The sequence below is a fragment of the Syngnathus floridae genome, chromosome 6 (genome assembly GCF_059516105.1).
Source record: "Syngnathus floridae isolate MCC-2025c chromosome 6, RoL_Sflo_1.0, whole genome shotgun sequence".
Taxonomy (NCBI): Eukaryota; Metazoa; Chordata; class Actinopteri; order Syngnathiformes; family Syngnathidae; genus Syngnathus; species Syngnathus floridae.
This window is the reverse complement of record NC_142418.1, coordinates 12,161,860-12,188,390: the sequence shown is the minus strand read 5'-3', so window position 1 is coordinate 12,188,390 and position 26,531 is coordinate 12,161,860. Positions and strand designations below refer to the sequence as shown.

The 26,531-nt window shown below is 40.0% G+C and overlaps 2 protein-coding genes across 6 annotated transcripts; both read left to right on the top strand.

The window, feature by feature from the left end:
* The first annotated feature begins 19 nt into the window (after nucleotides 1-19).
* nudt4a (nudix (nucleoside diphosphate linked moiety X)-type motif 4a) lies at nucleotides 20-5,842 on the top strand. The gene is made up of 5 exons (XM_088378182.1): nucleotides 20-401; nucleotides 2,798-2,908; nucleotides 4,539-4,583; nucleotides 4,878-4,956; nucleotides 5,183-5,842. Exons 1-5 carry the CDS (start codon nucleotides 303-305, stop codon nucleotides 5,377-5,379), a joined length of 531 nt encoding a protein of 176 aa, XP_088234308.1. The 5' UTR covers nucleotides 20-302; the 3' UTR covers nucleotides 5,380-5,842.
* Nucleotides 5,843-6,587: 745 nt separating this feature from the next.
* On the top strand, nucleotides 6,588-26,073 carry eea1 (early endosome antigen 1). Of its 5 annotated transcripts, XM_088378175.1 has the most exons (29): nucleotides 6,588-6,747; nucleotides 8,722-8,799; nucleotides 8,886-8,998; nucleotides 11,192-11,246; nucleotides 11,325-11,390; nucleotides 11,529-11,559; nucleotides 11,640-11,723; nucleotides 11,839-11,960; nucleotides 13,154-13,309; nucleotides 13,887-14,003; nucleotides 14,740-15,078; nucleotides 15,304-15,453; nucleotides 15,705-15,824; nucleotides 16,668-16,871; nucleotides 17,758-17,958; nucleotides 18,052-18,165; nucleotides 18,277-18,432; nucleotides 18,535-18,674; nucleotides 19,007-19,337; nucleotides 19,744-19,845; nucleotides 19,973-20,158; nucleotides 20,254-20,440; nucleotides 20,800-20,981; nucleotides 21,550-21,681; nucleotides 22,024-22,209; nucleotides 22,973-23,211; nucleotides 23,285-23,405; nucleotides 23,485-23,583; nucleotides 24,360-26,073. In XM_088378175.1, the coding sequence occupies exons 1-29, from the start codon at nucleotides 6,724-6,726 to the stop codon at nucleotides 24,480-24,482; spliced, it is 4,158 nt and encodes a 1,385-aa protein (XP_088234301.1). In that variant the 5' UTR covers nucleotides 6,588-6,723; the 3' UTR covers nucleotides 24,483-26,073. The 5 variants fall into 5 exon arrangements, with proteins under 5 accessions (XP_088234301.1, XP_088234305.1, XP_088234302.1 ...); XM_088378179.1 differs by lacking the exons at nucleotides 6,588-6,747; nucleotides 8,722-8,799 and having other exon boundaries at nucleotides 8,905-8,998; nucleotides 11,325-11,386; XM_088378176.1 differs by lacking the exons at nucleotides 6,588-6,747; nucleotides 8,722-8,799; nucleotides 8,886-8,998 and adding an exon at nucleotides 10,399-10,574.
* The last annotated feature ends 458 nt before the right edge of the window (nucleotides 26,074-26,531 follow it).

The following is a 26,531-nucleotide window of genomic DNA, read 5'->3' as shown; positions in this document are numbered from 1 at the left end:
GTCAGTAGCCGGCCAAGACGAATGTCTATGTATTTATGTCTATGCGAAATCAGACTCGTAAAAGAAGCCCGCGGACCTCTGACATGAGTGTGACATCGGAACCTAATTTGAATGCCATGTTCCATGAACGACCAGTTGCAGCCTGACACGGATGAAGAAAAGTCTAGAAATGAATGAAGCAACTCCACATTTTGGAATTGCGACTGTAACATAGTCTGGCCTCGCGGACGACTGAAGCTCCACGTACTACCAACCTCTGATCTTTATTTTGATGCGTTTCCCCATTGAGGAGAACATTTTACATGATGAAGTTTAAGACCAACAAGACCAGGACGTACGATGGCGAAGGGTTCAAAAGACGAGCAGCTTGTTTGTGTTTCAGCAGCGAATCCGAAGATGAGGTAAAAACGTAACCGCTTCTTTTTGTTGTTCAACAACTGTTCAAAATCGTGAACGTCATATTTTATAACGTAACTTTAGTTCTCAAAACATGATAGCTTAATTGCACGCTCTTTTTTATCCGAGTGCATTCAATGACATGTATAAAGTGTAATCAAATTAAAAAGGCACAATTCAGAGACCTTAAAATGTAATGTGCGATGGTTGTGATGTAAGCATTTGTTAGCAGCATTCCTACTCAAGTTTCCAAATTAAGACCTAAATTGAGTCCTAGTAAAGACCGTTTTCTTAAAATATCAAGTTCTTACCTTACTTCACATTGAGCAGGAGTACCAAATGCGGTGGTCAATAATGTCTTATTCAGCCATCTGAATGGCGAGCCAGGTTATTTTATTCCCAATTGGAATGGAATCAGTTAAGGCCACACAAAATAATAATAATAAAAAAAAGTCTATATTGTTACCAGGCCAATATAGATCATTTTTAGGCCAACACTGATTCCGAAATTTGGCAGAATACAATTCTGACAATTGATTGTTCAACCTATTGAATTAAATGTATGTACAAATGTGTTAATGTGTACCAAAACTTTAAGTTCATATCATCCAATCAACCTGTATTTTGAAGATTTTCTATTTGTTGGGCTGGAGGTTTGAATTTCATTATCTTTGTTTTGTGATGAATTAACTTCAATCATTTGATATTTGCCAATTAAAAAACAATATCAGCCGACCAATCTGTCATGCTTTTAATTGTTACTACAATGAAGACTTTGACGACCACTGAAGACCTGCCAAAAACATTAGGTGCGTTAAAGAGGCTTTCAAATGGTGAGGAACTATTAAATCCAGTGAAAGTCACTGCACATCAGATGAGAATAATTAATCTATTTTATTTTGAAGTAAGAGCTTTAAAGTAAGAGTTGTATGTTACATAATAGTCTCTATTATTTCATCAAAAGTCATAGCTTCTGTGTCCTTGTCTGCAGAGTGGATGTGTCCGATCTGAGCTGTGCTTGACATGTGGCAGTGGATGGGTGACGAGGTGTTGAATGTTACACAGTGTGCTTAACACCAAGTGACCTATGAGCTGCAATTTTTAGAAACAAGGTGCAGGTTCTTGCTGTCCCTTGCAGATTTCCTTTCATATCCCCCTCGGCGCTGCCAAATCTCTGCACATATCTCCCCACTGGATGGTCCTCTTCACTATGTCCTGTGTTTTGATCAAATCACTTCCATAATTGCTGATTGCAGTGCAGAAAGAAGCTCTCGGCTCACTCGTCACACAACATTCTGCTTTGGCATTTGCTTCCATTGCACACGTCAAGATTTCTATGGGGGAGTCTTGTATGAATGCCAAGTTGACAGCCATTGCCCTATAAGGTTTAGGAGGATAAATGAACAAAAAAGTTCCCCTTTTCAATTTGATCTAACACATTTCCGTTAAGACTATGCCCGAAAACATGATTTTGGTGTGCAGTTTATCAATGTTTCTGCTGCATGTGCCACATGCCACTGATCTGCACTCCAATTGACAAGTGGCTCCAGAGTTGAAAATGTTTTTAATGTCTTTATGGACACACAAACCTGGACCTCCGTTTCTTAAAGTAGGAGGTTTGTAATAAAATTTGCAGAAAAGGCTTGCATTCTCGACATGACTTGTTCTTAAGTACCATTATTGAACTCCAGGACTTTTTGGAATGCACAAAATGTGACCTAATTGCACTGGAAGTTAACTAGGACTGTATGCTATCACTGTTGACAAGCTATCTGCTCGGGTCATTCACCTCCTCTGCTATGCGCTCTTGTTTTCATGCTAAAAGACAACTGCTGATCCAGGGGTTTTAGAAAAGCTTGTTGACCGAGTATGTGTGCACACATGTCCACATACTGTACAACTGTGCATTTTCAGCATGAGAGCAATGATCTTGGAGAATAGTTTATCATTTGGTTTTAAACTCGGGTGCTACATTGGACAGTGATTTTAAATTGTTGCAGTTGTTAAATCCAACTTTTTTCATCTTACGCAGCTGGCTAAAGTAAAGACTCTCATTTCTCAACAGCACTTAGAAATGGTATTCCATGCCTTTGTTACATCTCGGCTGGATTACTGTAATGCACTTTATTTTGGAGTCAGCCAGTCCACCCTCAAATGTTGTAGAGCGTTTTAATACAGCCACATTTAAACGCACGTTGGTCAGTCCAATTTGGAGGCTGTGAGGTTGCACAATGTTAGGTAGATGTATCTAAAGCGGAAGCGGAACTTACTTTACTCCTCTGAATTATTCCACAGTCAAAGTTAGTTAGGCATGACGTTGCTATTATTTGGATGGCACTTTGAAATTCGCCAGTCCATCCATCAGAGCAGACTTTGGAATTTAGTCTTCTCTCACATGTAGGTGCTACTGGTGAGCAGCAGCCGATACCCGGACCGATGGATTGTGCCAGGGGGAGGAGTGGAGCCTGAGGAGGAACCCTATGGAGCTGCTGTCAGAGAAGTTTATGAGGAGGTGAGATCATCATCTTCAAAAAGTGACACTCACTCATACGTCTGCCAGTAGCATTATCACATACTGTTATGTGGATAACTGTAAAGATAACATTGTTAATGCTTGCATCTATTTCCTGTACTCACTGGTGAGATGGAGTCTGATTATCCATTCTCATTTGGGGTGAGAGACAATGTACCTTGATCTTGATTACCAGTAAAGGCAACATAAAGACAGACAACGTTCCCACTGACAGCATACAGGAAAATTATTCTGGAGTGAACCTAAAACACACTTTTTGGAATAATGGAAGGAGGTAGAATGTAAACTAAGCAGAACTTGCAATTGAGTGCATCAGTTCACTTAAATCCACTTAGCTTGAATCTCTCAGCATGGTTTCATTTGATATGGTTTCATCTTACCTTATGGTATATTAAGGTAAGGTCCGTAACCTATTATGCTGAGCTCAAGATTTACAGTGGTACATTAAAATCGAATGAACTAATTACCATATTTTTAGGACTATTGAGGATGCAGTGAATTAAAAAAAGACTGAAAAAAAACAAACAGTACATAATAGGGCACAGTTGTCTATAAGCCACAGGTGTAGCCGCATCATTGTTTAAGCCCCAGGGTGCAAAGTGTGTACCGTATTTTCCGCACCATAAGTCGCACTTAATTGGCAACTCGATCAACCCAGGTGATTGGTAAAAATGTTTAGCGTTGATGTCCAGCTACTGAATTGCTTTGTGGTTTCATAAAGAGGCCTCAATTGGCTACAGACTGATTGACTGGTTTGCGTTGTGAGGTTGTGCCTTAGATTGTAGCGTGTTGACAACTTTGAAGTATGGCAGTGACATTTGGGAAGGCTCTCGGGTTACTTTGTGCTTATGACCAGACGTGTCTGAATATAGATGAGCTGCAAACCAACAACTTGGAAAGCCTACATCTCAAATCATCATATTACAATACACTGACTGTAAGTTCAACTCGACAACATGGATACATGTAATTTACAACAATATAGCTTCATCATTTTATTTCATGTCATTAGGTTGTTTTACGATCACCCAAAGCATTTTTATTTCAAATTTGGATGAAAAATAGCACTGGAAGAAATGTCAAAATTGTGTGTTGAATGAGTATTGTAACGAGCCTCTTGGATGAGCTGTCGTTTCTCTGACGCACCAGACGGCTAGCATTTTCCACTTTATTGTATTTTGATTTTTATACATACACACAGGAAACATTCAATGTGTCTTAGGGAACTGGGATACAGCCGGTAAGACTGATCCCTACTAACTGAAACTGGCAGCTCTAAAGGCCAGGTTTAAAATACCACACATCAAAGGTTCATGTTGCCAAACAATTTCTTAATCCTCTGGAATGCATCATATGCAACACCAGACAGAAACTTGAAGCATTTTGACTAAAAGTTGACCTGAAAAGCCACAGACTGAAAATCTCTGCAACGCGCTTCAATACTATCAGTCCAAGACCATTTGAGTTGATGTTTTCACGTCTCGTGAACCACCATGCCTAATGAGGTCAAGCAGTAATAAAAATGGTAAACTAATTCAATGTCTAAATTTTAGTTTCTCAAATTCAAACGCCTTTCTTGCTGAATATGTTTTGCTTCTTGTGTGCACAGGCTGGGGTCAAGGCAAGGCTTGGCAGACTTCTGGGAATTTTTGAGGTAAGCCTCTAAAACCGTCATAGGAAATTCTGATTGAATCCATGCACAAAAACAAAATCATTCTTGTTAAAATGCAAAACAGCTCTGAATTGGTTAATTTTGTTTCGTTTTCATACTTGTACTCTTATTTTGATATTATGTTCAGTGTCTTTTATTGCTAAGTTGTTGAATTCCTCCTGTGTCTACGTATCAAGAACAGTAATCACAGTATAGTATGACAGCTCCACATGAAATGCAAAATTGCAGCAAAAATTAAAAGCATGCTTTCCATCTAATTCTTTACCGCACAACCAGGACAGAAAGCACAGGACACACGTCTATATCCTCATTGTCACGGAGATGCTGGAGGACTGGGAGGACTCCGTCAACATAGGTACAGTAGGCTGCTTTTACTCGCACATGAATATGATATTTGGATTGCGGTCTGTGTTTGCTTATATTTTCAAAGACCAGGTATAAGGGTTTATGACTACCAAAATGCAACAAATTTTGTTTGTCACGCATAAACAACCAAACCGAAGCATGACAAGGGTGATTTAACCACTCTTCTGGATAATCAGCATGCTCAAAATATACGCTCTGTTCTCTATTGTATGCAGGAAGGAAACGTAAGTGGTTCAAAGTTGATGACGCCATCAGGGTACTGCAGAGCCACAGACCTGTCCATGCCGAATACCTGCACAGATTCAAGAACACCCGTAGCTCCACCTGCAGCCCACTGTGTCACCCAAGTAACGGCAACGCACCGGGCTCCCAAGTGATGGACAGCAACACTCCTTCCTCACTACGTTGTTAGTGCCGCACAAACCTCTCGTCAATTGAGAATTACGAAGTACTCCAAGATGGACTTACCTGAAACACACTGTTACCTAAATGACTTGCAGTTTTATACCATGAAGTACGGATGGTAATGACAGTGATTCGAAACCCATTTTGAGGTGGGCTTGTAGAGTGACATTGTTTTTCAATAATGGCTACAGATGTATGTTTATTTTTATAGTGATCATCACCAACTGTGTGTCCCTTTAATGCTTTCTTGTTATTTTTAGAGTGTTGTGTCTACACTTTAAAGGTCATTTTTATTCTTGATTAATAATACAGTATCTGATTGTTGTTGTTGCCAGTGTTTGCTTGGTTTCCTGGTGCTCAGTACTGAGAAGTGCTGCCTCTCAGAGGAAGTCATAATGCTCAAAGTGCCTTGTTGACAAATTAGCAGAGTATATCATGTGCTTGAAAGAAAACCAAACTAGTTTTGTGAACTGCGAAGATAGAGTGAATTAAAATAGCCTAAAGTAAACTACAGCTATTAATATTAACATTAGAATCACATCCGAATTAAGTAAAAAATAAAATCACATCAAATGCTGCGTACAATGTATCCCAAAAATGTGCATCATCTGAATTGGGAGTATCTGAGTAACTAAATAAAACATTTATTTATCTAAATTGAAAAAAAAAGCTTCATGAATTGCTGGTGAATAAACTATGTAATTGTCGATCTTTGATTGTATATTTTTTTCACTAATCTCATTCTGAATGATCTCCAAGATGGCAAAAAGAAAAAGTTTTTGGGCGTGCCAACTTGTTTCTAAATTTTTCATATGACATTCACGTACAAATGTGTACTGAACGGATTATTTTGAAATTTATTTGGAAACTGTTGAATTTGAACGAAATCAACCTTGAATTACATTGCAATGAACAGTAATGTACCTAAAAAGCATTTATTTAATGTATTTTTTGGGGAAAATGCCTCTGCAATTATTTGACAGCATCAATGCGAACGTCGTCCTACTTTGTCACCCTAATTATCACATGTAACATTTTTCTTATGCATTGGATCTTTGGATCTTCAGAGTAGTGGGAAATACATGTTGGTAGTGTAATTTGCTGCTGTGTACTCTCATGTAGTTTGTTCTATTTAAAAAAAAAAAATCGCCACCAACCAACGATCCACTAGTTTAGTGCGTTTGTATTTCTAGACAGGACTTGTGTAGTCCACTGTACAGTCCCTCCAAGGACCCGCCCCTTCCCTGTTTCTCTCTGCCTGGTCTTGGTCAGGTGTCGGTGGTACAGCGACGCAAACGTTCCGTCTGGGAAACCAATTCAGGTTCGTGTTGGAACAAACGCTGAGAAGGCCATGCTCAGACGGATATTACAAATGGTAAGCTTCCACGATAACATTCCGCGCTATATGAGGTTTACTGGAGCCAAATATAATTTTATTATTATTTTTTTAAACGTAGGCCCATCCCTGGTTTATACAGGGGGCGCCCCTTTTAAATCACAACCTGTCGCGGATGGGCGGTGTCATGTGTTCGAGACGACGATTTACTGACAATGGTGGAAAATAGCACATCGCGCCAAGTCGCGGTCAATATATCAAGCGCTCCTTATGATGGGCGGCCAAATTTAGCATTTGATGCTAACCCGTTTAAATTGAGGGAGGCTACTTTATTCAGTGGCGTTATCGACAGAGAACATAAATTTTACAATAAAAAACACCGCTGCATAGTTTGGCAGCCTGGAAACGCATGTGAGGGTGTTATATATAAAGATAACATCACTGGCAAGCATATACACGCACTTTATCTGTTTCCGTTAGCTATACAATGTTGGGTTGATTCATCAACCATTTCTTAAATGCTAATGGCCATTAGCCCTATTCTAACTGATGCTACATTTTTCTTTTTTTGCAGTTTAACTACCTATTTAGTCGCGAATTACCATGAAATGATTTAATACATCTCATTCATTGCAACAGTGACGTGACCTTGTTTGTATGGGAACAGTGTTTTCCCTCATAACTCACTGTCGCGTTTATTTGCGAAACATATGTATATGACTCATTTCCATTAAACAGTGAAATGTGGCGAAATCTCTGCCCATTCAGGACAGCACCACTTTTACATTTGGCTTCATAAGAGATTAATGTCATCCTCACTGAATGGCATATGAAAGGTTTAAGGTTATTGGCGAAATGGAGCCTATTCTTGGAAAGACATTTCTCGATAGTAATACAAAAGTAGCGTTCAAGTAACTGCTATATAGGTAAATGTAATGCTTATGTTTGGATGATCAATATTCTTTTTTTTTTCTTTGCTATGAAGTCAGACTGCAGTTCTGGTTAATGTTTGAAATGAGTGAAGGGGTGTGTAATGATGCAGATTTACAGCCCTCCTCCACGCCTCCAAATTCCCACCATATTATGGGCCCACAGTCCTGAGTCCTGACACAGATAAAGAGTTATCTCATGTATCAACTAAAAAAAGTGAATGGGCCACATGATGGAGGTGAGACCTTTCTCCAGTAGAGCTGCAATGAGGTGACCCTCCCTGCTTTACAGTACTTCAGAGTGAAGGTGTGACACTGATTGGATCCTGGCCAATGTTCCAGCACGTAGCCATTAAGAGCATTTGAATAACTGCACCACTTTGAGCTATCAGTGAACACGTCCTGTCCTGATTTGTGATGTGGGAAAATTTCTGTGCTGTAACCTGATGAGGCTGACGAGGCCATACAAATTAACACTGTTTCATCTTGTTGTCCGGACCTTGGACTTTCACCCACACACTCCCCACTTATGTTCCAATTGATTTGTTCCACAGTATATGTTAAAGCCTAACTGTTGCAATATCCCAAATTCTTTAATCATTCCATTTGTCCTCATGTGGCAATCAGAACCGAACAGTTACAAGGACAGTGTCTCACTTACCCAACTTTAGCTGACAATAATAAGTTTAAAATGCACAAGAGATGAATGAAGAGCCAAATTTCTCATCCGTGCAACATACAGGACCCGTTGCTGCACCTATTTAATCACTTGCAGGCCAAGCACTGCTATTCAGAAGGATAACAATGCAATAGTAGGTTGTAGCTTACAGGTAGGTTACAAATTGTGTTGAACTGCAATGTGCTGTATTAAATTTGTGTCCAATATTACAAACCTCGCAAACTGGTTTAGTTTTCTGCCAAGAATTTTTTATATAGTTTTTGTATGTATTTGTCATTCGCACATGCAAGTATACTTAGTAGCTAATGCTATGGCAAGTCATAAAGGTAAATATTTAAAGTGATTTAGAAAGCTTACTCTTATGTTCAAGTTTAGCTGATCCCTTTCTGTTTCTCTGTTTTCCAGACTCCTGGAAAAGGAGGCGCCCAGAATGCAGAGTCGGAGCAGCCCAGCACAGACGTTAACCACGAGCAAACATCTGAGGTAGTTAAATAAATTGCTAGATTTTTTTTCTTCCTAATTAGCAGGCCCGGCATAATTAACTTATTAACATTGGTATTTGTGTTTAGGGCTTCATCTGTCCTCAATGCATGAAGTCCCACAGCTCAGCAGAGGACTTGTTCAAGCATTATGAGCTGTTTCACGACACTGGAGACCTTCCTGCTCATGTGGCCCCCACTAGGTGGGATTGATTTTTATCCATTACTTCTATACCCCTTATTATATTGGGTGTTTGACTGAGGCCTGGTACACACATAACTTATCAAATTGTTAAAAAAAAAAAAAAATTGTGACAGACAACCAAAATGAAGGTAGAACATCTGTCATTTTGCAATTTTGGTGATATTGTGTGGTCTGCTGCGATAATCTCAACAGAGAGCACCAGAACCATTAAGATTCTCTATCGCCATTAATCCTGAAACTAAGTCCACTGAGGCGGACATTTTTCATGATTAGGGATGGGAATTGAGAACCAGTTCTTGTTGAGACCTGGTTTCCACTTTACCAATTCCTTGGAATCGTTTGCTATTTTGCTAAAAATTCCTTTAGCGATTCTATTCAGCACGAATTACGTCACTACGCCCACTATGCAACATGCATAGCAACGTAGACAATGATGGCACCTGTGAGGTTGAAGCGCTCCAAAGTTTGGTCATATTTCGCTAAGAAGGACAAAAATAGAGCGACGTGCAATACTTGCAATGTTGAAATTTCATCAAAGAGAGGGAATACCTCTAATATGCAAAAGCATTTGTACACGCAGTATGTCATTAGTGTAACGGTATGTGTTTGATCCGCTGCGGAGGGTCAGTCAACAACCTAGCACCAACAGCAACATTAGCCCGAGCCCGACGTGCAGTTTTACTGCAGGTAACTGACAAACACAGCTTTTTGTGCTCGCTCTATTTCTATAATTGTCAAATCTGTCATGCAAATTGCGTCTCATGTTTTATTTTAGATGACGACAAGAGATACTGACTGGTTCAGACGCCAGCAGTACTGTACCTCTAGCTTATCCGTTCACGGAGGCAGGGAGGATCAAAATGTCTAACGAAAGGACTGATGAATGTCATTGTGCAGCGACAAAGTTTGTAGTGAAAGGCTTGCACCCATTTGCCACTGTAGAAGCCCCTGATTTTCGGTAGGTGATGATTTCTATTGTAGGAGAATGTTTGCATTCTTTACTCTTCGGCTTGTAATGTCATATTTACACAAAGTTGGAATATATAAAACAAAATGATCATAATCATTTGTGTTTCTTTTTTACCCCAAATGTGAATCAATAAGAGAATTGAATCGTTAAACAGAATCGAAAATGGAATCGGAAAAAGCTTATCAATTCCCATCCCTGCTCATGATCACACAAGATCTCACAAAAACTGTGGGACTTCTGGATATGCACGAGTATTGGGAACATTGTAAGATGGGGATGTCAATGAAAAAATACTTCCTTTGGAAAACAATGGTGTCTGAACAATGAAAAAAAGTGCAATGTTTTTTGTATAGCACTATAATCCTTTATTCGATAAACAAGGTCGAGTAATAACATAATTAATCAAATGGTGAAGAGTTAATCAGTTTGTGCATCATGAGTTAATGCTGCAACCCAACTCATTCTGCAGCTCCTTCTGGTGTACCGCCTTGGCCACTAGGAGGGAGTATAATACTGTCATGCTGTACAAGAAGAAGAAGCACTATTCTTCTTTGATTGTATTTACAAAGAACAGTGCTTCCTCATCCTTTACACTGCTATTGCTGTAAGTGGCTCATGCTGTAATATGAGTTATTTTTCGTACTAGTTAAAGGATTAATGTCTGTGAGTATTGCTGTATTATTTGTGTATATGTGTCACTCCACTATTTGTGTTCAAGTATGTAAAGTAAAGAAACCTTTTTTAAGGCAACGCCACGTGGTTGGTTGAAATGCGATATGTGAAACTTGCTTTGTTATTCATGTTTACTTTGATTCTAAATTTCCAACGGCAAGTAGCATTAATCGGCATGAAGCCTCATTTGTTTTCGAAGAATCTTTTACTGTGTCCCAAGTTACCTCAGCTGACAATTCATAGCATTGTTGCTCTTTAATCTGCTGATTTGTTGAGATTGGATCAATAGCACCTCTGCAATCAATAATTGGATCCTCATTTGTGTTAATACATGATGGAGCAAGAATCACTTTCACACGGTGGACTGAATTCTTAACAATAAATTTATTGATTACCATGATCATGGCTATCAATTATCCTGGGGCTAAATTTGAAGGTACAACCATGACTAATCACAAGTTAATTGCAGTGAAGTTGGAAATTGATTGAGCTATAACTATGCCTAGCAGTAATTCTAAAAAAAAAAAATGATTCCTGTCTTTAATTTAGGGAAGACCTATCAATGTTGCGACAGGAGGTTCAGGACCTTCATACATCACTTAAGGTATGTGCTTTCCTGGACTTCATTTTAAACTGCACAGTCATTTTTGTTAAATAGTTATTTGATTTGCTTTCTATTTAGGAAGAAAGATGGTTTTCCGGGGAGCTGAAAAAAGAATTAGACAAAGTCCAAGGACACCTGAAGCAAGTAATTCCTTCAAGATGTTTCAACTTGTGTTAAAGAGGCTTCACTCATTAGAAATGTTGTGAAATAGTTTGTTATCAACATTGTGGGGATGCTTTGTCTTGTGGTATGGTGTCACAATGTTTTCCCTCAATCCCACAGAATGACGGACAGATGAGCTCAGAGGATTCAGGTGGGGGTTGCAAAACACCCACATGTATGCGTATGCAAGATGATAACAATGTCACTAATGTGTGTTTCTGCCCCCCTCAGTACTAGAAAAGAAGTTAAACGAATCAGAGACGGAAAAATTTAACATGAGGCAGAAAGCCGCCCAGTTGGCCACAGAGATAGTAGGTTAGTGTGTGCAAGGGAATAACGTCCCATTGATGCCCAGTCCATCCACTTGGCTGAGATTTTATTATATCTTTGCTATATTGATGAACTAAGTTGGTCTTGTGTCAATCTCTAGATATAAAGTCCCGTTATGATGAAGAGAAGAGTTTAAGGGAAGCTGCTGACCAGAAGCTTTCCAGTGTAACTGAGCTGCTTCAGCAAGAGAAGAAAGAGAATGAGAAACTCCAGACTGAACTGGTACAACAAACAATACATCGTTAATATTTGTCAACTCTGGACATGTGAAAACATTTTAGATACTTTTGTGATCAATTTGACTTGACAATAAGTTTGTACCTATTCTCAATGGTATTAGAATACATGAGCATTGCCCTCATTGAAAAGATCAAGAAAAATGTTGAACGTCGTCTGTGAAATTTGTTTACATACAAAACATTCCCAAGACACAGTACGTTTTAAAGCAGAGCTTGTTCCTTCATAGGATCGTGTCACATCCTGTCACTAACCAATGTTAACCTACTCTCCATGTGAAATACGTAACTTCAAAATGCCGGGAATGACGTAAATCAAGGACCCTCTACAGTACGAACATTTAAACCCCCATTTATCGTGAGACATATGTTCCAGACCAACATACAATAGGTGAAACCCTCCTGCACTAAAAACACATTTAGTTGTTGAAACTCACTTAATGCAAACATATAAGGCAAAACACTGTAGATGAGCTAATGGAAATAATCATGGATATCATGGTAATTATAAACATTCAAATAGTTGCTAGTTTAACACACAACAGCAAGTCACAAACGAGAGAGCATGCAATAATACTCTGCAAATTTTGTATTTGGTCTTAGGGACCACAGCCTTTTCTTTTTGCTGTTAATTCCGCACTTTTCCAGTTGACCTCAGTGCTGCTGGGCATTTTGCGGCACAATCACATTGACCGTGTGCAATTCTAAATATGGATTTACCTCTATTCAGTGAACGTCAATTTACTGTACTTATTGGGAAAGGGATTTTGACCATTAGAGTTGATTTAAATTGATCTTCTGAATAATGGTATTGCATCATTTTTACCCTAAAAAATTCCCATTACGGTACTGGTACCAATACCTGGTGCAACACTAGTAGATACAAGTTGGCCCTTTTGAGCTGTTTGCCTTTGGCTATGCTAAGCCTAATGTCCATGCTTTTTAGCGCTTGCCTTTGATGGGACGGCTGCCATAGCCGACATGGTCGCCACGTACTGTATGTGCAAGTATTGCCTTTGATAGGAACATAGTCACTGCCAACATGGCTTGTCTTTACTGTAAAAGAACCCATAACGATCGCCTAAAAATTGACAATATAGCAGGAGTACAAACAAACTGTGTTATAGTGGGGGAAAACTGTATTCTTGTGGCACTAACTGCTTCTACTCTGTCCCCAAGCTTCGGCGTCCGGGAGTGGAGGACGTTGAGGTACTGCAGAAGGAACTTGTGCAGGTGCAGACATTAATGGACTGCATGACTCGCGAGAGAGAGCAGGAGTCGGAGCGCCTCAGAGACCACTATGAGCAGCTGCAGGCTAAATTCACTTCCTCAGAGGTGAGATTGGAACACTTGATTGGCTCCCATCTCCAATCATTAGCTAATGTGCTGTAACGCAAGTTGCCATCCTTTTTCTCTGTATATTTGGATTTCTGTCGCATACACAACAGCCCTCCATTTGACACTCATTGAATGTTTCTAGCAGGAGCCAAAATATTTCTACAATGATACTTAGATTTACAACTTCAATTTGTTCCGTGAACAAACTCAAATCATCATTGAAATAAATGACAATTTGGCTCATATTTATCATGCTTTAATTCAGTGGGCATTGTACTGCTTCTTGTAGTGTACACACCTTGGTCATCAGGTGGCACTGTTATACATATTTAATGGAGGAACTTAAAGATGACAAAGTATAAGAAATATTGAATGTCTTTGCAGAGCTTTCTGCACTATTGCATTCAAATCCCTGTCGTTTAAAGTTTTTGTTCATGAAATACTTTTCTTTCCTCGTGCATGTATTTCCATCAAACGTCTGGTTGATTTTTCATGTTTTTTTATGTTCTTCAGCTTCATTAACTCCTGGTCCTTTTAAAAGTCTTTTAATGCCTGAGTCCAACTTTTCTTTCAGATGACTATATCACAACTGAAAGCAGAACTGGAGAAGGGGCCACAGGAAGCAGCTGTCTATACACAGCAGATCCACCAGCTTCAAAGTGACCTGAATCATGCTCAACAACAAAACCAGGTAATATGAGGGAATTGGGAACCATTGAGTTTGGGATTCTCTTTTGTCTATTTCTACACCACTCTTCTAGAAAAACTTTAACACATCACACAGGTTAATGCTTCAGTAAGGCCAACAAAACAGGAAATGTTTAAACCACCAACCTATGGATGCACAAGGATACCAATTTGATACGTGCTTCTGAAATTTGATCATATTACCTTGAATTACAAATGAAACTATGTAAAGACACTGTGTCAATGACTTTTCGTAATAATTAGCAACCACAATTGTTATTTTAATAAATGTCAAATAATCACATCTACACCATTCCAAGGAGCTCACAATGTCACAATGTAGACTGTCAATGGTTCTCGGCTGCTTTGGTTATTTTGATATCTCGAAAGGCCAGGGGCCTTGTCTCACTCCCCAGTTAGCAGCATGCTCTGATGTCAGCAATTATTTGTGTTTTTTATCAGTCTTTAGTCATATTTACTGCCAGGACTAACACAAGGGCAAGCGCTACACACGTACCACAGTATTCCAAGCCCGCTGTCATAAAACCTTCCTTTAGTCACTCAAGTTTAGTGGGTCCACTGTACTCACATTTTTCAATATAGTATATGCAGATGCCTTTTCTTGCATATTTGCTCCGGGACTTCAATTTAATTTTACTTTATTTTTTTTACTGACAACCACTATTCCTTCTTTCTATGGTCTTACGTATGTCTTCCCTATGTCTGCCTCCTTCCTCCAGAATCTTTCTGAAAAACTGGGACGCAAGGAAAAAGAGTATCAGCAGCTAGAGGAGCAACTAAAAACAGAGAAAGCTGCCAAAAAAGCAGGCCAACATAGCCTTAGAGAGAAAGAGCGGGAAATCCTGGAGCTGCAGGCCCGAGCCACAGGGGCAGAGACGTCCTTGCAGAAAGCCAGTGCAGATCTTGGAGAGAAAACTGAGGAAGTGGCCAGGTTGAAGGGTGAGATTACAGACCTGGAGGTGAAGCATGCCGAACTAAAGGTTGAGAGGAAGCAGTTGGAACAGCAAAGGGAAGAAAAGGACAGCCAAGGTGCTCAGCAGCAAACAGAAATTGGTCAGGTGAGTCCAATCTATCAATGCCAATTTTGTAGCATCCTGGTACATTAGAGATTGGATTTGAGATTAATTTCCAAGATGATGGTCAGTAGACGCTCATCAACAGTAGCCAATTGCTATAAGTAGTCCTTAGACATGTAATTAATCCTGTGAGGAAAATTAAGATTCTTGGCAGATATAAACTTCACTGTGGTTTGTCTAGCTTCATCTTCACTGTGGTCTGTCTAGCTTCATGCAAAACTACTGGAGGCAGAGAGGCAAGTGGGTGAGCTGCAAGGTCGTCTGAAAGAACAGAGGCAGCTGTCTGGGGAGAAACTGAAGGACAAAGAGCAGCAAGCAGCCGACTTGCAACTTAAACTCTCACGTGCGGAAGAACAGGTACATACAAGATAGAACATAAAGGGACGCTAACTCTGAATTAATGTCAGCCGAGAACAATGAACAAAAATGAACCTGATTGTGTCAGGTTGTTGTGCTGTACATATTTTAGCTACCACATATTCATTAGAAAAACACAAATCCAGTGTCGTGATATAAATGAAAGGTTGGATTTTCAAAAAATAAGCATAATAGATCATGCAAAATACAGTTTAAAGAAAAAAAGAGACTATTTGAGTGTTATCTTGTAGATGAAAGAAAGTGCCAGTAAGAACACAGACCTGCAGCACCAGCTGGAAAAAGCCAAGCAGCAACACCAGGAGCTGCAAGCCCTGCAGCAGAACACCAATGGGAAACTCCGTGAGTCACAGGTACTGCGCACAAGAATCAAGAATGTACTTAAACCCTCAACATGCATGCAAAGCAACTACAAATTCAAGTATACAGGTACAGGTAGTCCCCGATTTCCTATAATTTTATTCCTTCAACAGTGCTGTAATTTAAATTTGTACGCAAAGTTGGAAAGTGCCAGTCTATTGCTGACCTATGCTAATGCAGTAGTAATGTCATTATTGAAGTAAATATTTTTTGACAAACACTTAAAGAATGTGAATATATTTATGGTTTATAAACAACAAAGTAATTGCAGGCTGTTTGAAAAAAAATAACATAATTACTGTAAATATTGGTATAAAAAAAAAAAAACACTTATTACCACCAATATAAAACAATCAAATGAAAAGGTAAGTGCACCCGTAACTAAGCATTCCTTATTAGTGCAAATTCATGAACTGTTCATAACATCAAAATACTATGTCCCTAAAAATAGTTTATTATCAGGGAGCAGGATGGAGCCTTGGCGCAAATAGGAAAATTTGCAAATAGTTAACACCTTCCTAAAAGAGATTTTTTTGTTTAATGGCCCTATTAAATGTAGTTCCTTCTGTCACTTTAACATAGCTGCTTGGTTAAAAAAGGCTACTAGATTTCACTAAGTCAACATTTTCGCACAAAACATGTCTTAAGTCTGAGCACAAATAAATGGAGATGGGTTTTCCAGTGATTAACAGAAGATATTTCTGCTGCAAAATCTATGAATGCCAACCGGTGACTCTGGCTTTTTTCCTATATTAAAACAAGACATTTAAATGCTTTGAGGCCCTTTCCATTACCTAATGTGAAGTAACTTCTAGTTTGCTTCCAAATACCTTTAGAATGACCTGGAGCAGGTATTACGCCAGATTGGAGATAAGGACCAGAAGATCCAAAATTTGGAGGCCCTGCTGCAGAAAAGTAAGGACATTGTGACTCAACTGGAAACTGAGAGAGAAGACTTGTGTGCCAAGATTCAAGCCGGGGAGGGCGAGACCGCTTTGCTCAACCAACTTAAAGAGAAAAACCACGCACTACAGGAACAGGTTAGTGAGTTGTCACTCTCACACTGAAAATGTGCAGTTGTCAATAAACTGCATAAAATGAAAATAGATGTAATTTAATTCACAGTTTTCCCTTTTTCTTTCCCTACTATTATTTTCAGACAACTTGTGCAGATGATTCATTTAACTTGTTTACATGCAAGAAATACAGATTCTCTTTCTCTGAGATCTTTACACCACTGAAACAAAATTATATAAACCAAATTACAATAGATATTTTTTTAAAAATCATTTACATTTTCATTTGATAACTAAGAACATTTGATAGTAGAAAATTACTTTGATGCTTAAGTACAGGTACTTTGACTTTCACCAGAGTAATATTCTACAAGGTGACTTAAACTTCCACCAAATTTATTTTACATTAAGATACCTTCATCTTAACTCGTGTATCATTTTCAGGTACTTTATATAAAACTGTTGAAAATAATGATTAAGAACAGACTTTCTTGTAATTGACTAGTACAGGGCTGGACCTTTACATAGTGAAGCATGTAACAAAGACTTCATAAGGTAGTGTTATTCCTTACCTAGTTCCTACCATGTTAGTGTGACTGGCACAATATGTTTTCTATTCTAGTCACTAGTAACTTTGAAGTTCAGCATTTACAAAGAAGTGCTTCATGAAATTTTTTTTTTTTTTTTTTTTTTTTTGCTTAGGCCCCTGTTTTACAACAGAAAAACCTCACACCACCTCACAACCTCATCACCAGCATTGCATTGCTAGGCATAGGGTTACCCATGCCCGAATGAAAGCAAGTGCTATAGAAAATGGAGTTGTACAAGATCCCTTACTTATGTTGTAATCACAACAAAATTATAAATCTATATGTAGATTTTAACACTTTCTTGTTGTCTTGATACAAAGGTAACCCAACTGACAGACAAGATGAAGAATCAATCGGAGAGCAACAAGCAAGCCCAGGACAATCTGCATAAACAAGTTCAGGATCAGAAAACTCTACTGCGTTCATCCCAGGACCGGGCCCACACTCTGGAGACTTCTGTCACTGAGCTCGCCGCTCAGCTCGCAGACAGCAAGGAGAAGGTGACTCAGCTGGACTCTCAGGTAGCCATTGGCAATCAATCCCTTTTAGTCTTAAGGGCAAGGTGATCTGTTCTGAATAAATTCCGACTTCGGATGTGGGCTGTTTTCCACCAGCTGAAGGCAAAAACGGAGATGTTGCTGTCTACCGAGGCAGCCAAGGCTGCACAGAAGGCCAACCTGGAGAACAACCTAGAGTCTGCCCAGCATGCACTACAGGACAAGCAGCAGGTGACTTGTTGGCTTTAGTGATTTTCTGATCTGGTCTTATGTTAGGTTTGAAAATGAAATGCAACCTAAGGACTTGCTTGACATCTTGGTTATGAATGCTATCTTGTGAAGGAGCTTATTAAAGTTCAGAAGAAAGTAGAGGAGCAGGCACAGAGACTCAAGGAGAGGCAGGAACAGTGCAGTCAACTGGAAGCCTCTCTTAAGGAGTACAAGGACAAACGTCTGGCCTCGGAGCAACATGTAGAGAAGCTTGAGGGGCTCAATAAGGTCAGTGCCAACTGGATTACGGTACATGTGCAAAGGTGTCAGCATTGCCCTCAAATGGATTTGACAAATTGTTGAAACTGATGATTGAAACTTCTATCTTAGAAACTGGAAGCACAGGTGGCAGAGGTGCAGGCTGCAAGGGATCAGACGCGAAAAGAAGTGAAGAATCTGCAGAAGGAGGCATCTGAGGTCAAACAAAAAGTTAAGGATCTGCAGCTTTTGCTGGACAATGAAAAAGCAGCGTGAGTATGAAAATTGATGGATGGATACAGTAGATATATGGTTCACAAACTGGGGAGCCCGGTATGATGTAACTAGAATTTGTTGTCAAGTCCGAATGTGCCATAATTTATCCCTAATGGATGGTCATCATTACATGTTTGCTGAAAGAGCTTTTTTGTTGACAACCGGTTCAGAAAGCACAAGAGGTTAGCCACCTGAATCGAGTACATGTAACATTTCATGGAGATATATTTCATAACGCAATTTTGCAACAAATGTATCCAATCAGCAATATTTCTAGATCATCCTTTCCGGTTCATTTTAACAATTGACAGTCAGTTGCTCCATTTAGGAACGTGACTCTTCAAGAGGAAATAAAGACAAAGACCTCCTCGTTGAGTGACATCCAGAAGCAGTTGGAGTGCTGCGAGCAGGGCAAAGCTGCTCTTGAGCTCAATGTGGCCAAGCTGACCCAAGAAGGGGAGGTTCAGCATGCAGAATGGGACAAGAAAGCAAAGGGCTTTGCTGCAGACTTGCTCAAGGTCCAACAGGAGAAAGAGACTCTAAAGAAAGAGCTGACTTCCACTCAGGAAAGTCTCGGCAAGACCCGCAAGGCCCTGAAAGAATGTGAGCGTCAACTGGACACAGAAAGGAAGAATCAGAAGGCAGCCATGGAGGAAAAGGTCAGTTCCAGTTAGTTTATTATACACAGTGTTTGCACAAACACATGACACAGAGGAAAGGCATAATCCCGTTTGTGTAAAACGGGGCACTGATGTCAGCATTTGGCACGCTAGTCCCAGTTGTCCAGGGGTTCCATATATTTTCCTTGCCCCAGGCAACATTTATTTCATTCCATATGTATCAGATCTTAAAAGCATACTTGACTTTGAGCCTTACTGTTTCTGTGAACAAGCATTTGGTCAGTCGGTTCAAGTATTACATGGTCACTGGTAGTTGTGAGAGGGCAGACGTAAGGGCGGATAGCCACTTAAGAAGTTAAGGGGAGTTCCAATCCGTGATCAGATGAAAAGCTTTGACGATCTCGTTTTTTACTTCAAGAAACATGAGTGTGTCTTCACTTCATAGGAAAAGTCCTATGAAAAGGCAAGAGGGGATCTTCAGAAGAGTAACGAGAGCATCAGCAAGGCAATGACGGAATCTAAGCAACAACTGGAGCAGATGAGAGAAGTAAGTGCTGAAAAAAGGCGTGTAACAGTGTAAAAAAAAAGGATCAACAATGTTCAATGAATATTTTGTTGTGGTTGTTGTTGTAATAAACAGTGTATGAACATTATTTTCGCTCCTGAAATATCAGGTAGAGAAGAAGCTGAAAGTGCAGTTGGTATCATTAGAACAACAGAACACGAAGTCTCTGAGGGAGAAGGACCAAAAGTTGGAGAAGCTGGAGGAGCAATTTAAGACCGCCACTGTAAGCTATGAGGAGGAGATAAAGAAGCTGAAGGGAGAAATTGCAGAGTTACGGGAAGTCAGTGTTAAGAAAGTAAGTACGAGACGATTATTGTTTTATACGAGCCATCGATTTAGCTCAATGGTGTTATCAGAATGTTTATGAACCATTTGGATTGTCTCATCCAGGTGGAGGAAGAACGCCAACTAAGGGAGCAGGCAACAGAAGTCAGCCAGCAGCTGGCTTCTGAGAGGAGCCAGACAGCAGAGCTACAAAAGACTTTAGAACAAAGTCGCGAAAGCCTCGCTAAGCTTCAGTCGGACCTCTATGGAAAAGAGTCTGAGCTTTCAGCACTACAGGAAGACCTCAAAGTAGGTTTTATATCATTTAAAGATGTGTGTGTGTGTGTGTGTGTGTGTGTGTGTGTGTGTGTGTGTGTGTGTGTGTGTGTGTGTGTGTGTGTGTGTGTGTGTGTGTGTGTGTGTGTGTGTGAGAGAGAGAGAGAAACATGAATGAAACAAGATGAGCAGTCTATAAAAGTATACATTCAACAGCGCTTACATTGAATGAGAATTGTAAACCGCAACCACCAAAGTTAAATTTCACTCACGTAAGTCTCCACAAGATCACGCACGCGCACACACACACACACACACACACACACACACACACACACACACACACACACACACACACACAATCTAAATAAATAATATTTATTGACTTGTAGGTAGCTGAGGACAAACTACGGTTGAACCAGGAAGAGTTGGCAGCTAACCAGACCCATCAGACTGCATTAGAAAATCAGATCCAAGAGCAAAAGAAAAGCTGGAATTCTCTGGAGCAAGAGCTCGGGAGTCGAGATCAGAGAATCCAGCAGCAGGAGAAATCATTGAAAGATCTCCAGAAGGCACAGGTGAGACATTGGACATAAGGAAGATCTCCATGCAAATATTTGGTTTTCTCTATTAATGTGGTCGCATGCAACAAACTATGCAAGGGCCCCTATGGCAGGGGTGTCAAACTCATTTTTGTCACGGGCCGCATTGTAGTCATAGTTTCCCTCGGAGGGCCATTATGACTGTCAACGTCTTCTATACACATACAGTGTAGGCTACACAACAAACTGATGAATAGCTAGTTTTGAAATCAGAGACTAGTAAACCCTTTTCAAATAGTTTAAAAAGATGAATGGTAAAGAAAATTGCTAGCAATATCTCTACTTTTAAAAAGTGAAGACAATGTTTTTGTTTTCGCGGGCCACATAAAATGATGTGGTAGGCCGTATCTGGTCCCCGGACCTTGAGTTTGACACCTATGCCCTATGGTAAAGTCCTAATATTGAATACAGCTTTTGAATTGGATATCATTTGTGATAATGGTGTAAATGATGTGTCTGCTGTGACCATAGTTTTGAAACATGAATGACGAGGATTTGCGGCTAAAAAGCGGAGTATGACATCTGCCCAATGCTGGTGTTTTAGGGTCAACTTAAGGTGGACCTGGAGAAGGAGAGGAGCAAAACAGAGGAGCTGCTCAAAGACAAGAGTTACCTGGAAAAGAACAACACCAGGCTGACTTCGGAGATGAAAACGCTAACAGCAAAGAGTGACAAGGTCAGTTCCTTGCAAGGTTGTTCGTGCTCTGATAAAGGCTCTTTTTATTCTTACCATCCTTATGACTCATCGTTTAGGAAAATAGCACAAGTATTTGAAACGTCACACTTGAAATACTTTGTTGAAACAACAGTTTTTATGTTCCATTCAGCTCACCATAGCTGTTGTGAAATGTGTCTAAGGCTGGAATTACGCTACATGGTTCAAATGACAAAATTGGAATTGGCCACTTTGACCCACAATGTAAATCCATCAGCTGCTGGATCAGAAAGAGCGGCGTGTGACTCCCATCGACAACAATGAATATGTACAAATCCAAAGATCGTGTGTGTCGTACTTCAGGATCTGCGAGAGTTGCAAGAAGCCAAGCAGCTGTTGATCCAGCAGAAACTGGAGCTGCAGAGCCAGCTGGAGATTGCGCAGGGTGCCCTCCAACAGGAACAGAAAGAACACCAGACCACCAGGGACACCTGCAATCAAAGAGCGGATCAGCTTCTCGCCAAAACCAAAGATCTCCAAGATCAGCTGGTAGGCTCAGTCAAGGAATGAATTTATGAAGCACATATTTTGTACACTTGGTAAAAGTCTCATTTGTCGGGGGTCATTTGATTTAATTAGCCTCAATGGGTGAAAATCTTGGCAATAGCATTTGACCCTTTCCACACGATTTAAACACATTTAAACTTGCTTAAACTCACTTGAACTTTTTACAATACACCGTTAAAATTATTCCCTAGCACATTTTATCACCATCACTGTGAAAAAACTTCAACAGCTCTCTATTATGAGGCAATAGTTGCTTAAAGCTGTTTGTCATTGCCAGTTGAGATTCATTGTATAACTGGCACATAAAAGAGAACTGGTTCAACCAAATCCTGAAATTAAAATTTGCTAAATGAAAGCTTTGTCACTAATGGCAATGTGTCAGTATCAAGCTTCTTAAAATAAAGGAACACCATGTTGTGCAAAGGTGTCACTGTAACATAGTTATGCAATTAAAAAAAAAAAAAAACGACAATAATATTAAATACAGTATATCTGTTCCGCTTCACCTTATCACCTCGCTTTCTGATTGGCTGCATATCACTGTGCTTGTTTGTCCTCGCACACAGTATGAAGTCGGGTCAAAAACATGAAACATTGAATTTGAGGTCGGACATTCTCCCGAGCAGCCGAGAGCAAGCTGAAGATGCCACACACATGGAGCCATTACGAGAATCGGGCCTGATTTGGGGCTAAAATCACGGCGATAATCCTGTCTTGTGGCTATTTTTGTCACCTCCTCTTGCAGTCCTCTGAGAAGCGAGCCAAAGATGAGCAGGTGAAGCGAGGAGAGGAAGTGGAGGCAAAAATGGGTGCCCAGATGACAGCGCTGAATGAAAACGTGGCCACCCTAAAGAGAGAGTGGCAGAGTAGCCAGCGACGAGTGTCTGAGCTGGACAAGCAGACGGACGAGCTGAGGGGGGAAATCGCCGTGCTGGAGGCCACTGTGCAACACAACCAGGATGAAAGACGTGCGCTTTTGGAAAGGTGTGGGACAGTCACCCCCCGGCGGAAAAATGCTTAGCGCTCTAACCAATCCTGACTTGCCTTTGCAATGAAGGTGTGTCAAGGGAGAAGGAGAAATTGAGAAGCTCCAAGCCAAGATGCTGGAACTGAGGCGCAAAGTTGACGACACGACGGCAGCCATGCAGGAGCTGGGCCGAGAGAACCAGTCCCTCCAGGTTAGTGAGTGACAGAACCTACCGAGGCGTAGCTTTTCAGAGAAAAGCTACTTCATATCTGCTGCGTTTGGTTCTTAAGATTAAGCAGTCCCAGAGTCTTACCAGGAAATGGGCAGAGGATCACGAGGTGCAGAACTGCATGGCGTGTGGCAAAGGCTTCTCTGTCACTGTCAGGAAGGTAAGAAGGAAGTTCAGATAAGTCTGAAGGCCATTCACACGATAACAAAACTCCAACCGGCGGCGTTATGACCAATCAGCAGAATAAGATCCAACGGCGTCTGTACTCTAAAAATGCTCCGATACTATGACACACAATCTCGCTCTTTTTTTCCTCTTTGTCTTGTCCAAGATAAAAGCCACTTAAGTGTCAAGTAAACTGGTGACCTATACGTAGCAACAGTAAAATAAAACATACTGTTGACAAATTGACACCGATGAAAACAAAGCACATTCTTGGGTATAATTTTGTTAAGTAAATAGGTAAAGATTTTGTTCGTTTAATAAATGGAGTATAATTTCAGTTCGTTTATTTTTATTTAAAAAAACGTTTTTGTTTTTATCTTTCATTCATTGACAAAAGTGTTCTTTCAACCTTTGTTTGAGTTATTTCATTTATTTTCATTACCTAATAACCTTGACTCTGTCTGAAGAAAGATTTTAGGTTACGAGTGCAATTTATGCAAATTATGTCATCTTGATCACCACTCTGATAGATGTTAATTAAAACATGTTAATTTCTGTGGTTTTAATTGTAGTTTTAGGTGTACTCCATCATTCTGAGGAATTTAGTAAGTATTTTCGATTCTCATGTAACTGAGTAATTGAAAATATTCGCCACAGCTGGCATCCTAATGCACATTGTACGCCTCCGCAAACTTCGACCACAAAAATTAAACTTGCCGTTATATGAATATTTTCACACTCTATTTTGTGTGAATTCTCATTTTCTTGCAGCATCACTGCAGACACTGCGGGAATATTTTCTGCGCCGAGTGTTCGTCAAGGAACGCCCTGACGCCGTCCTCCAAAAAACCCGTGCGGGTGTGCGAGACGTGTTTTGAGGAGCTGCAAGGCTGAGTCAACTCTCAAGGCGAAAACTCAAGTTGTCTTTCTCGTGTAAGATGTGCACCAAAAAGGACAGAGCCAGTGTTGTGAAGGTAAGAGAGGGAGGGGCCTTTTAGTGGCAAACGTGCTGACGCAGGAGCACTCGGACTTGTGTGTACAGTGCGTTTTTGTGCCTTTGCTCATTCTGTGACCGGCCGCCAGGTGGCGACAGAAGCAAATAAACGCCTCCCATGACTTCTAAATTGTCTTTATCTGTAGTGTTTGGCTTCTGTAAAAGTGGCTTGAAAAGTCGATGGGAGATTGAAGTCATCACAGTGGAAGTCAATCCGTAAATGTAATGTTGAAAAGCACAGCTGCCGCTCAAATGTAAATGCAAGTAACTATTTTGTCTTAAAAACAAAATCCCAAATATATTTTTCTTTATACATAATCACTCCGTTTGTCTAGCATAGTACTTTGATAAGTTGCGTTGATGGTTAGGATCTGTTAATGTCACACATCAAATGTGAGAATTGAGAAGTAACACCTGGAAAAAGTCGTCTCATGAATCAGTTCATTTTTGTGCAGCTTTTTACAGCTCTGATGTCAGATCAGTTACTGCATGTTGCCTTTGTGTGGCAGCCCATTTGTGTGTGCGTGCGCACGTTTATCTGTTGACATTGTTGTATATGATGACCAAAGAATGTGAGGAGAGGAAAAACACAGTTTCATATTTCAGTTAAATCATCTTGTCAAGTTCAGTTCTTAACACAGCACTGCACGCCGTGGCTGACATTCTTTTATCGTGCCACATTTCTATTGTGCGTGTTAATATCTTTAAAAGAGGTGGTGCTTGTTTTTTCAAACTGGTAATGCAGTCATGAAATGTGCCTGCATGTTCGTTTGTTTGCGAGCGTGGGTTAACTGTCAGGATGCACGGGATGCACGACCTGCAGACATTAATGCTCAATTTATGTCTCGCGCCTGTAAGAATTGAAATCTTTATTTAATTTATGACTCCGCTTGTGAATCATTCGTTAGTTCTTTTAAGCACTGAAGCAGGCTGCAAAAACGTATTACAAAAAATATATATTTTGGCATCACGCTCCAACTTAGAATGTTTCACAAACGTTTCCTTTTTGTCTACCTCAAATGGGTAGGGGAAGGGGAGCTTTATGTCAACCTTCAAGACGTCATGTCATATAGACTGCAGACCACAAAGTACCTAATCCTATTCATAGCTCTCTTTCTCATTGTAGTGCTACTACAAGAGTCAGCATTTCTGTCCCTGAAAGGAAACGTAAAATTGAGTTGGTGCAGTATTATTATTATTTTTTAACCGAGCACCACAACAGACTTGTAGATTAGACACTCTGTCATTCTTTTCGTTCTTCCAGTCTGCTGTCAAACATGTTAAGCAGCAAAACGATGTCTCGTGGTATGAAGGGTTTGATTTGATGGTTGTGGGTGAAGGTGTATGCCTTCACGCACTGTTACCTTTGTTTAGGTGGGCCAACATGTATTGAATAGTGACAAGAAATATTTTGTATTGCACACTCACTTGAATTAGTTCATTTTCTAATTCATGGCAATGAAAAACGTAAATAAAACATTCATAATTCTGTCATGTTTCCACTCTGAATTCTTACATTGTGTTAGGAACGTCTCAAAGAACTGCCAACTGTGAGTTTGATAGCGGAAATGTCAGATGCTAAAAATGAATACAGTATGAGGCACATCTTAATTCAGGATTGTAAAACTTGGAAACGTTCCTTGCAGCATAATCTTAGCCTGCCCTAAAATATGCTTAATTCTTGCATGAATTTTTGGGGGGTTAAGCACATACTGTAAGTGTGCTTATGACAAAACCAAAATGCTCATTTCAACCAATTTTGAAAACATCCATATAACTGTCAACATAAACAACATGTATAGTGTACATATTTTTTAACATAAGATATTCCTATATATTTTCCACATGAGGTAATTCCATAGTACACAAATAAGTGGGAAGAGACATGTTTTATAACTCCCACCATTAACATGGTTTATACCTTGCACAACTCATTTGGGAGGAAAAAT

What these genes read in the sequence shown, in the direction of transcription:
- nudt4a (XM_088378182.1), top strand. Translation starts at nt 303, where the DNA reads ATGATGAAGTTTAAGACCAACAAGACCAGGACGTACGATGGCGAAGGG. An exon ending in TCAGAGAAGTTTATGAGGAG is followed by an intron (nt 2,909 to 4,538) that starts GTGAGATCATCA and finishes TTGTGTGCACAG; the next exon opens with GCTGGGGTCAAGGCAAGGCT. An exon ending in GGAGGACTCCGTCAACATAG is followed by an intron (nt 4,957 to 5,182) that starts GTACAGTAGGCT and finishes TATTGTATGCAG; the next exon opens with GAAGGAAACGTAAGTGGTTC.
- eea1 (XM_088378175.1), top strand. Translation starts at nt 6,724, where the DNA reads ATGCTCAGACGGATATTACAAATG. An exon ending in CTGGACAATGAAAAAGCAGC is followed by an intron (nt 18,675 to 19,006) that starts GTGAGTATGAAA and finishes TGCTCCATTTAG; the next exon opens with GAACGTGACTCTTCAAGAGG. An exon ending in AGACGTGCGCTTTTGGAAAG is followed by an intron (nt 23,212 to 23,284) that starts GTGTGGGACAGT and finishes TTTGCAATGAAG; the next exon opens with GTGTGTCAAGGGAGAAGGAG.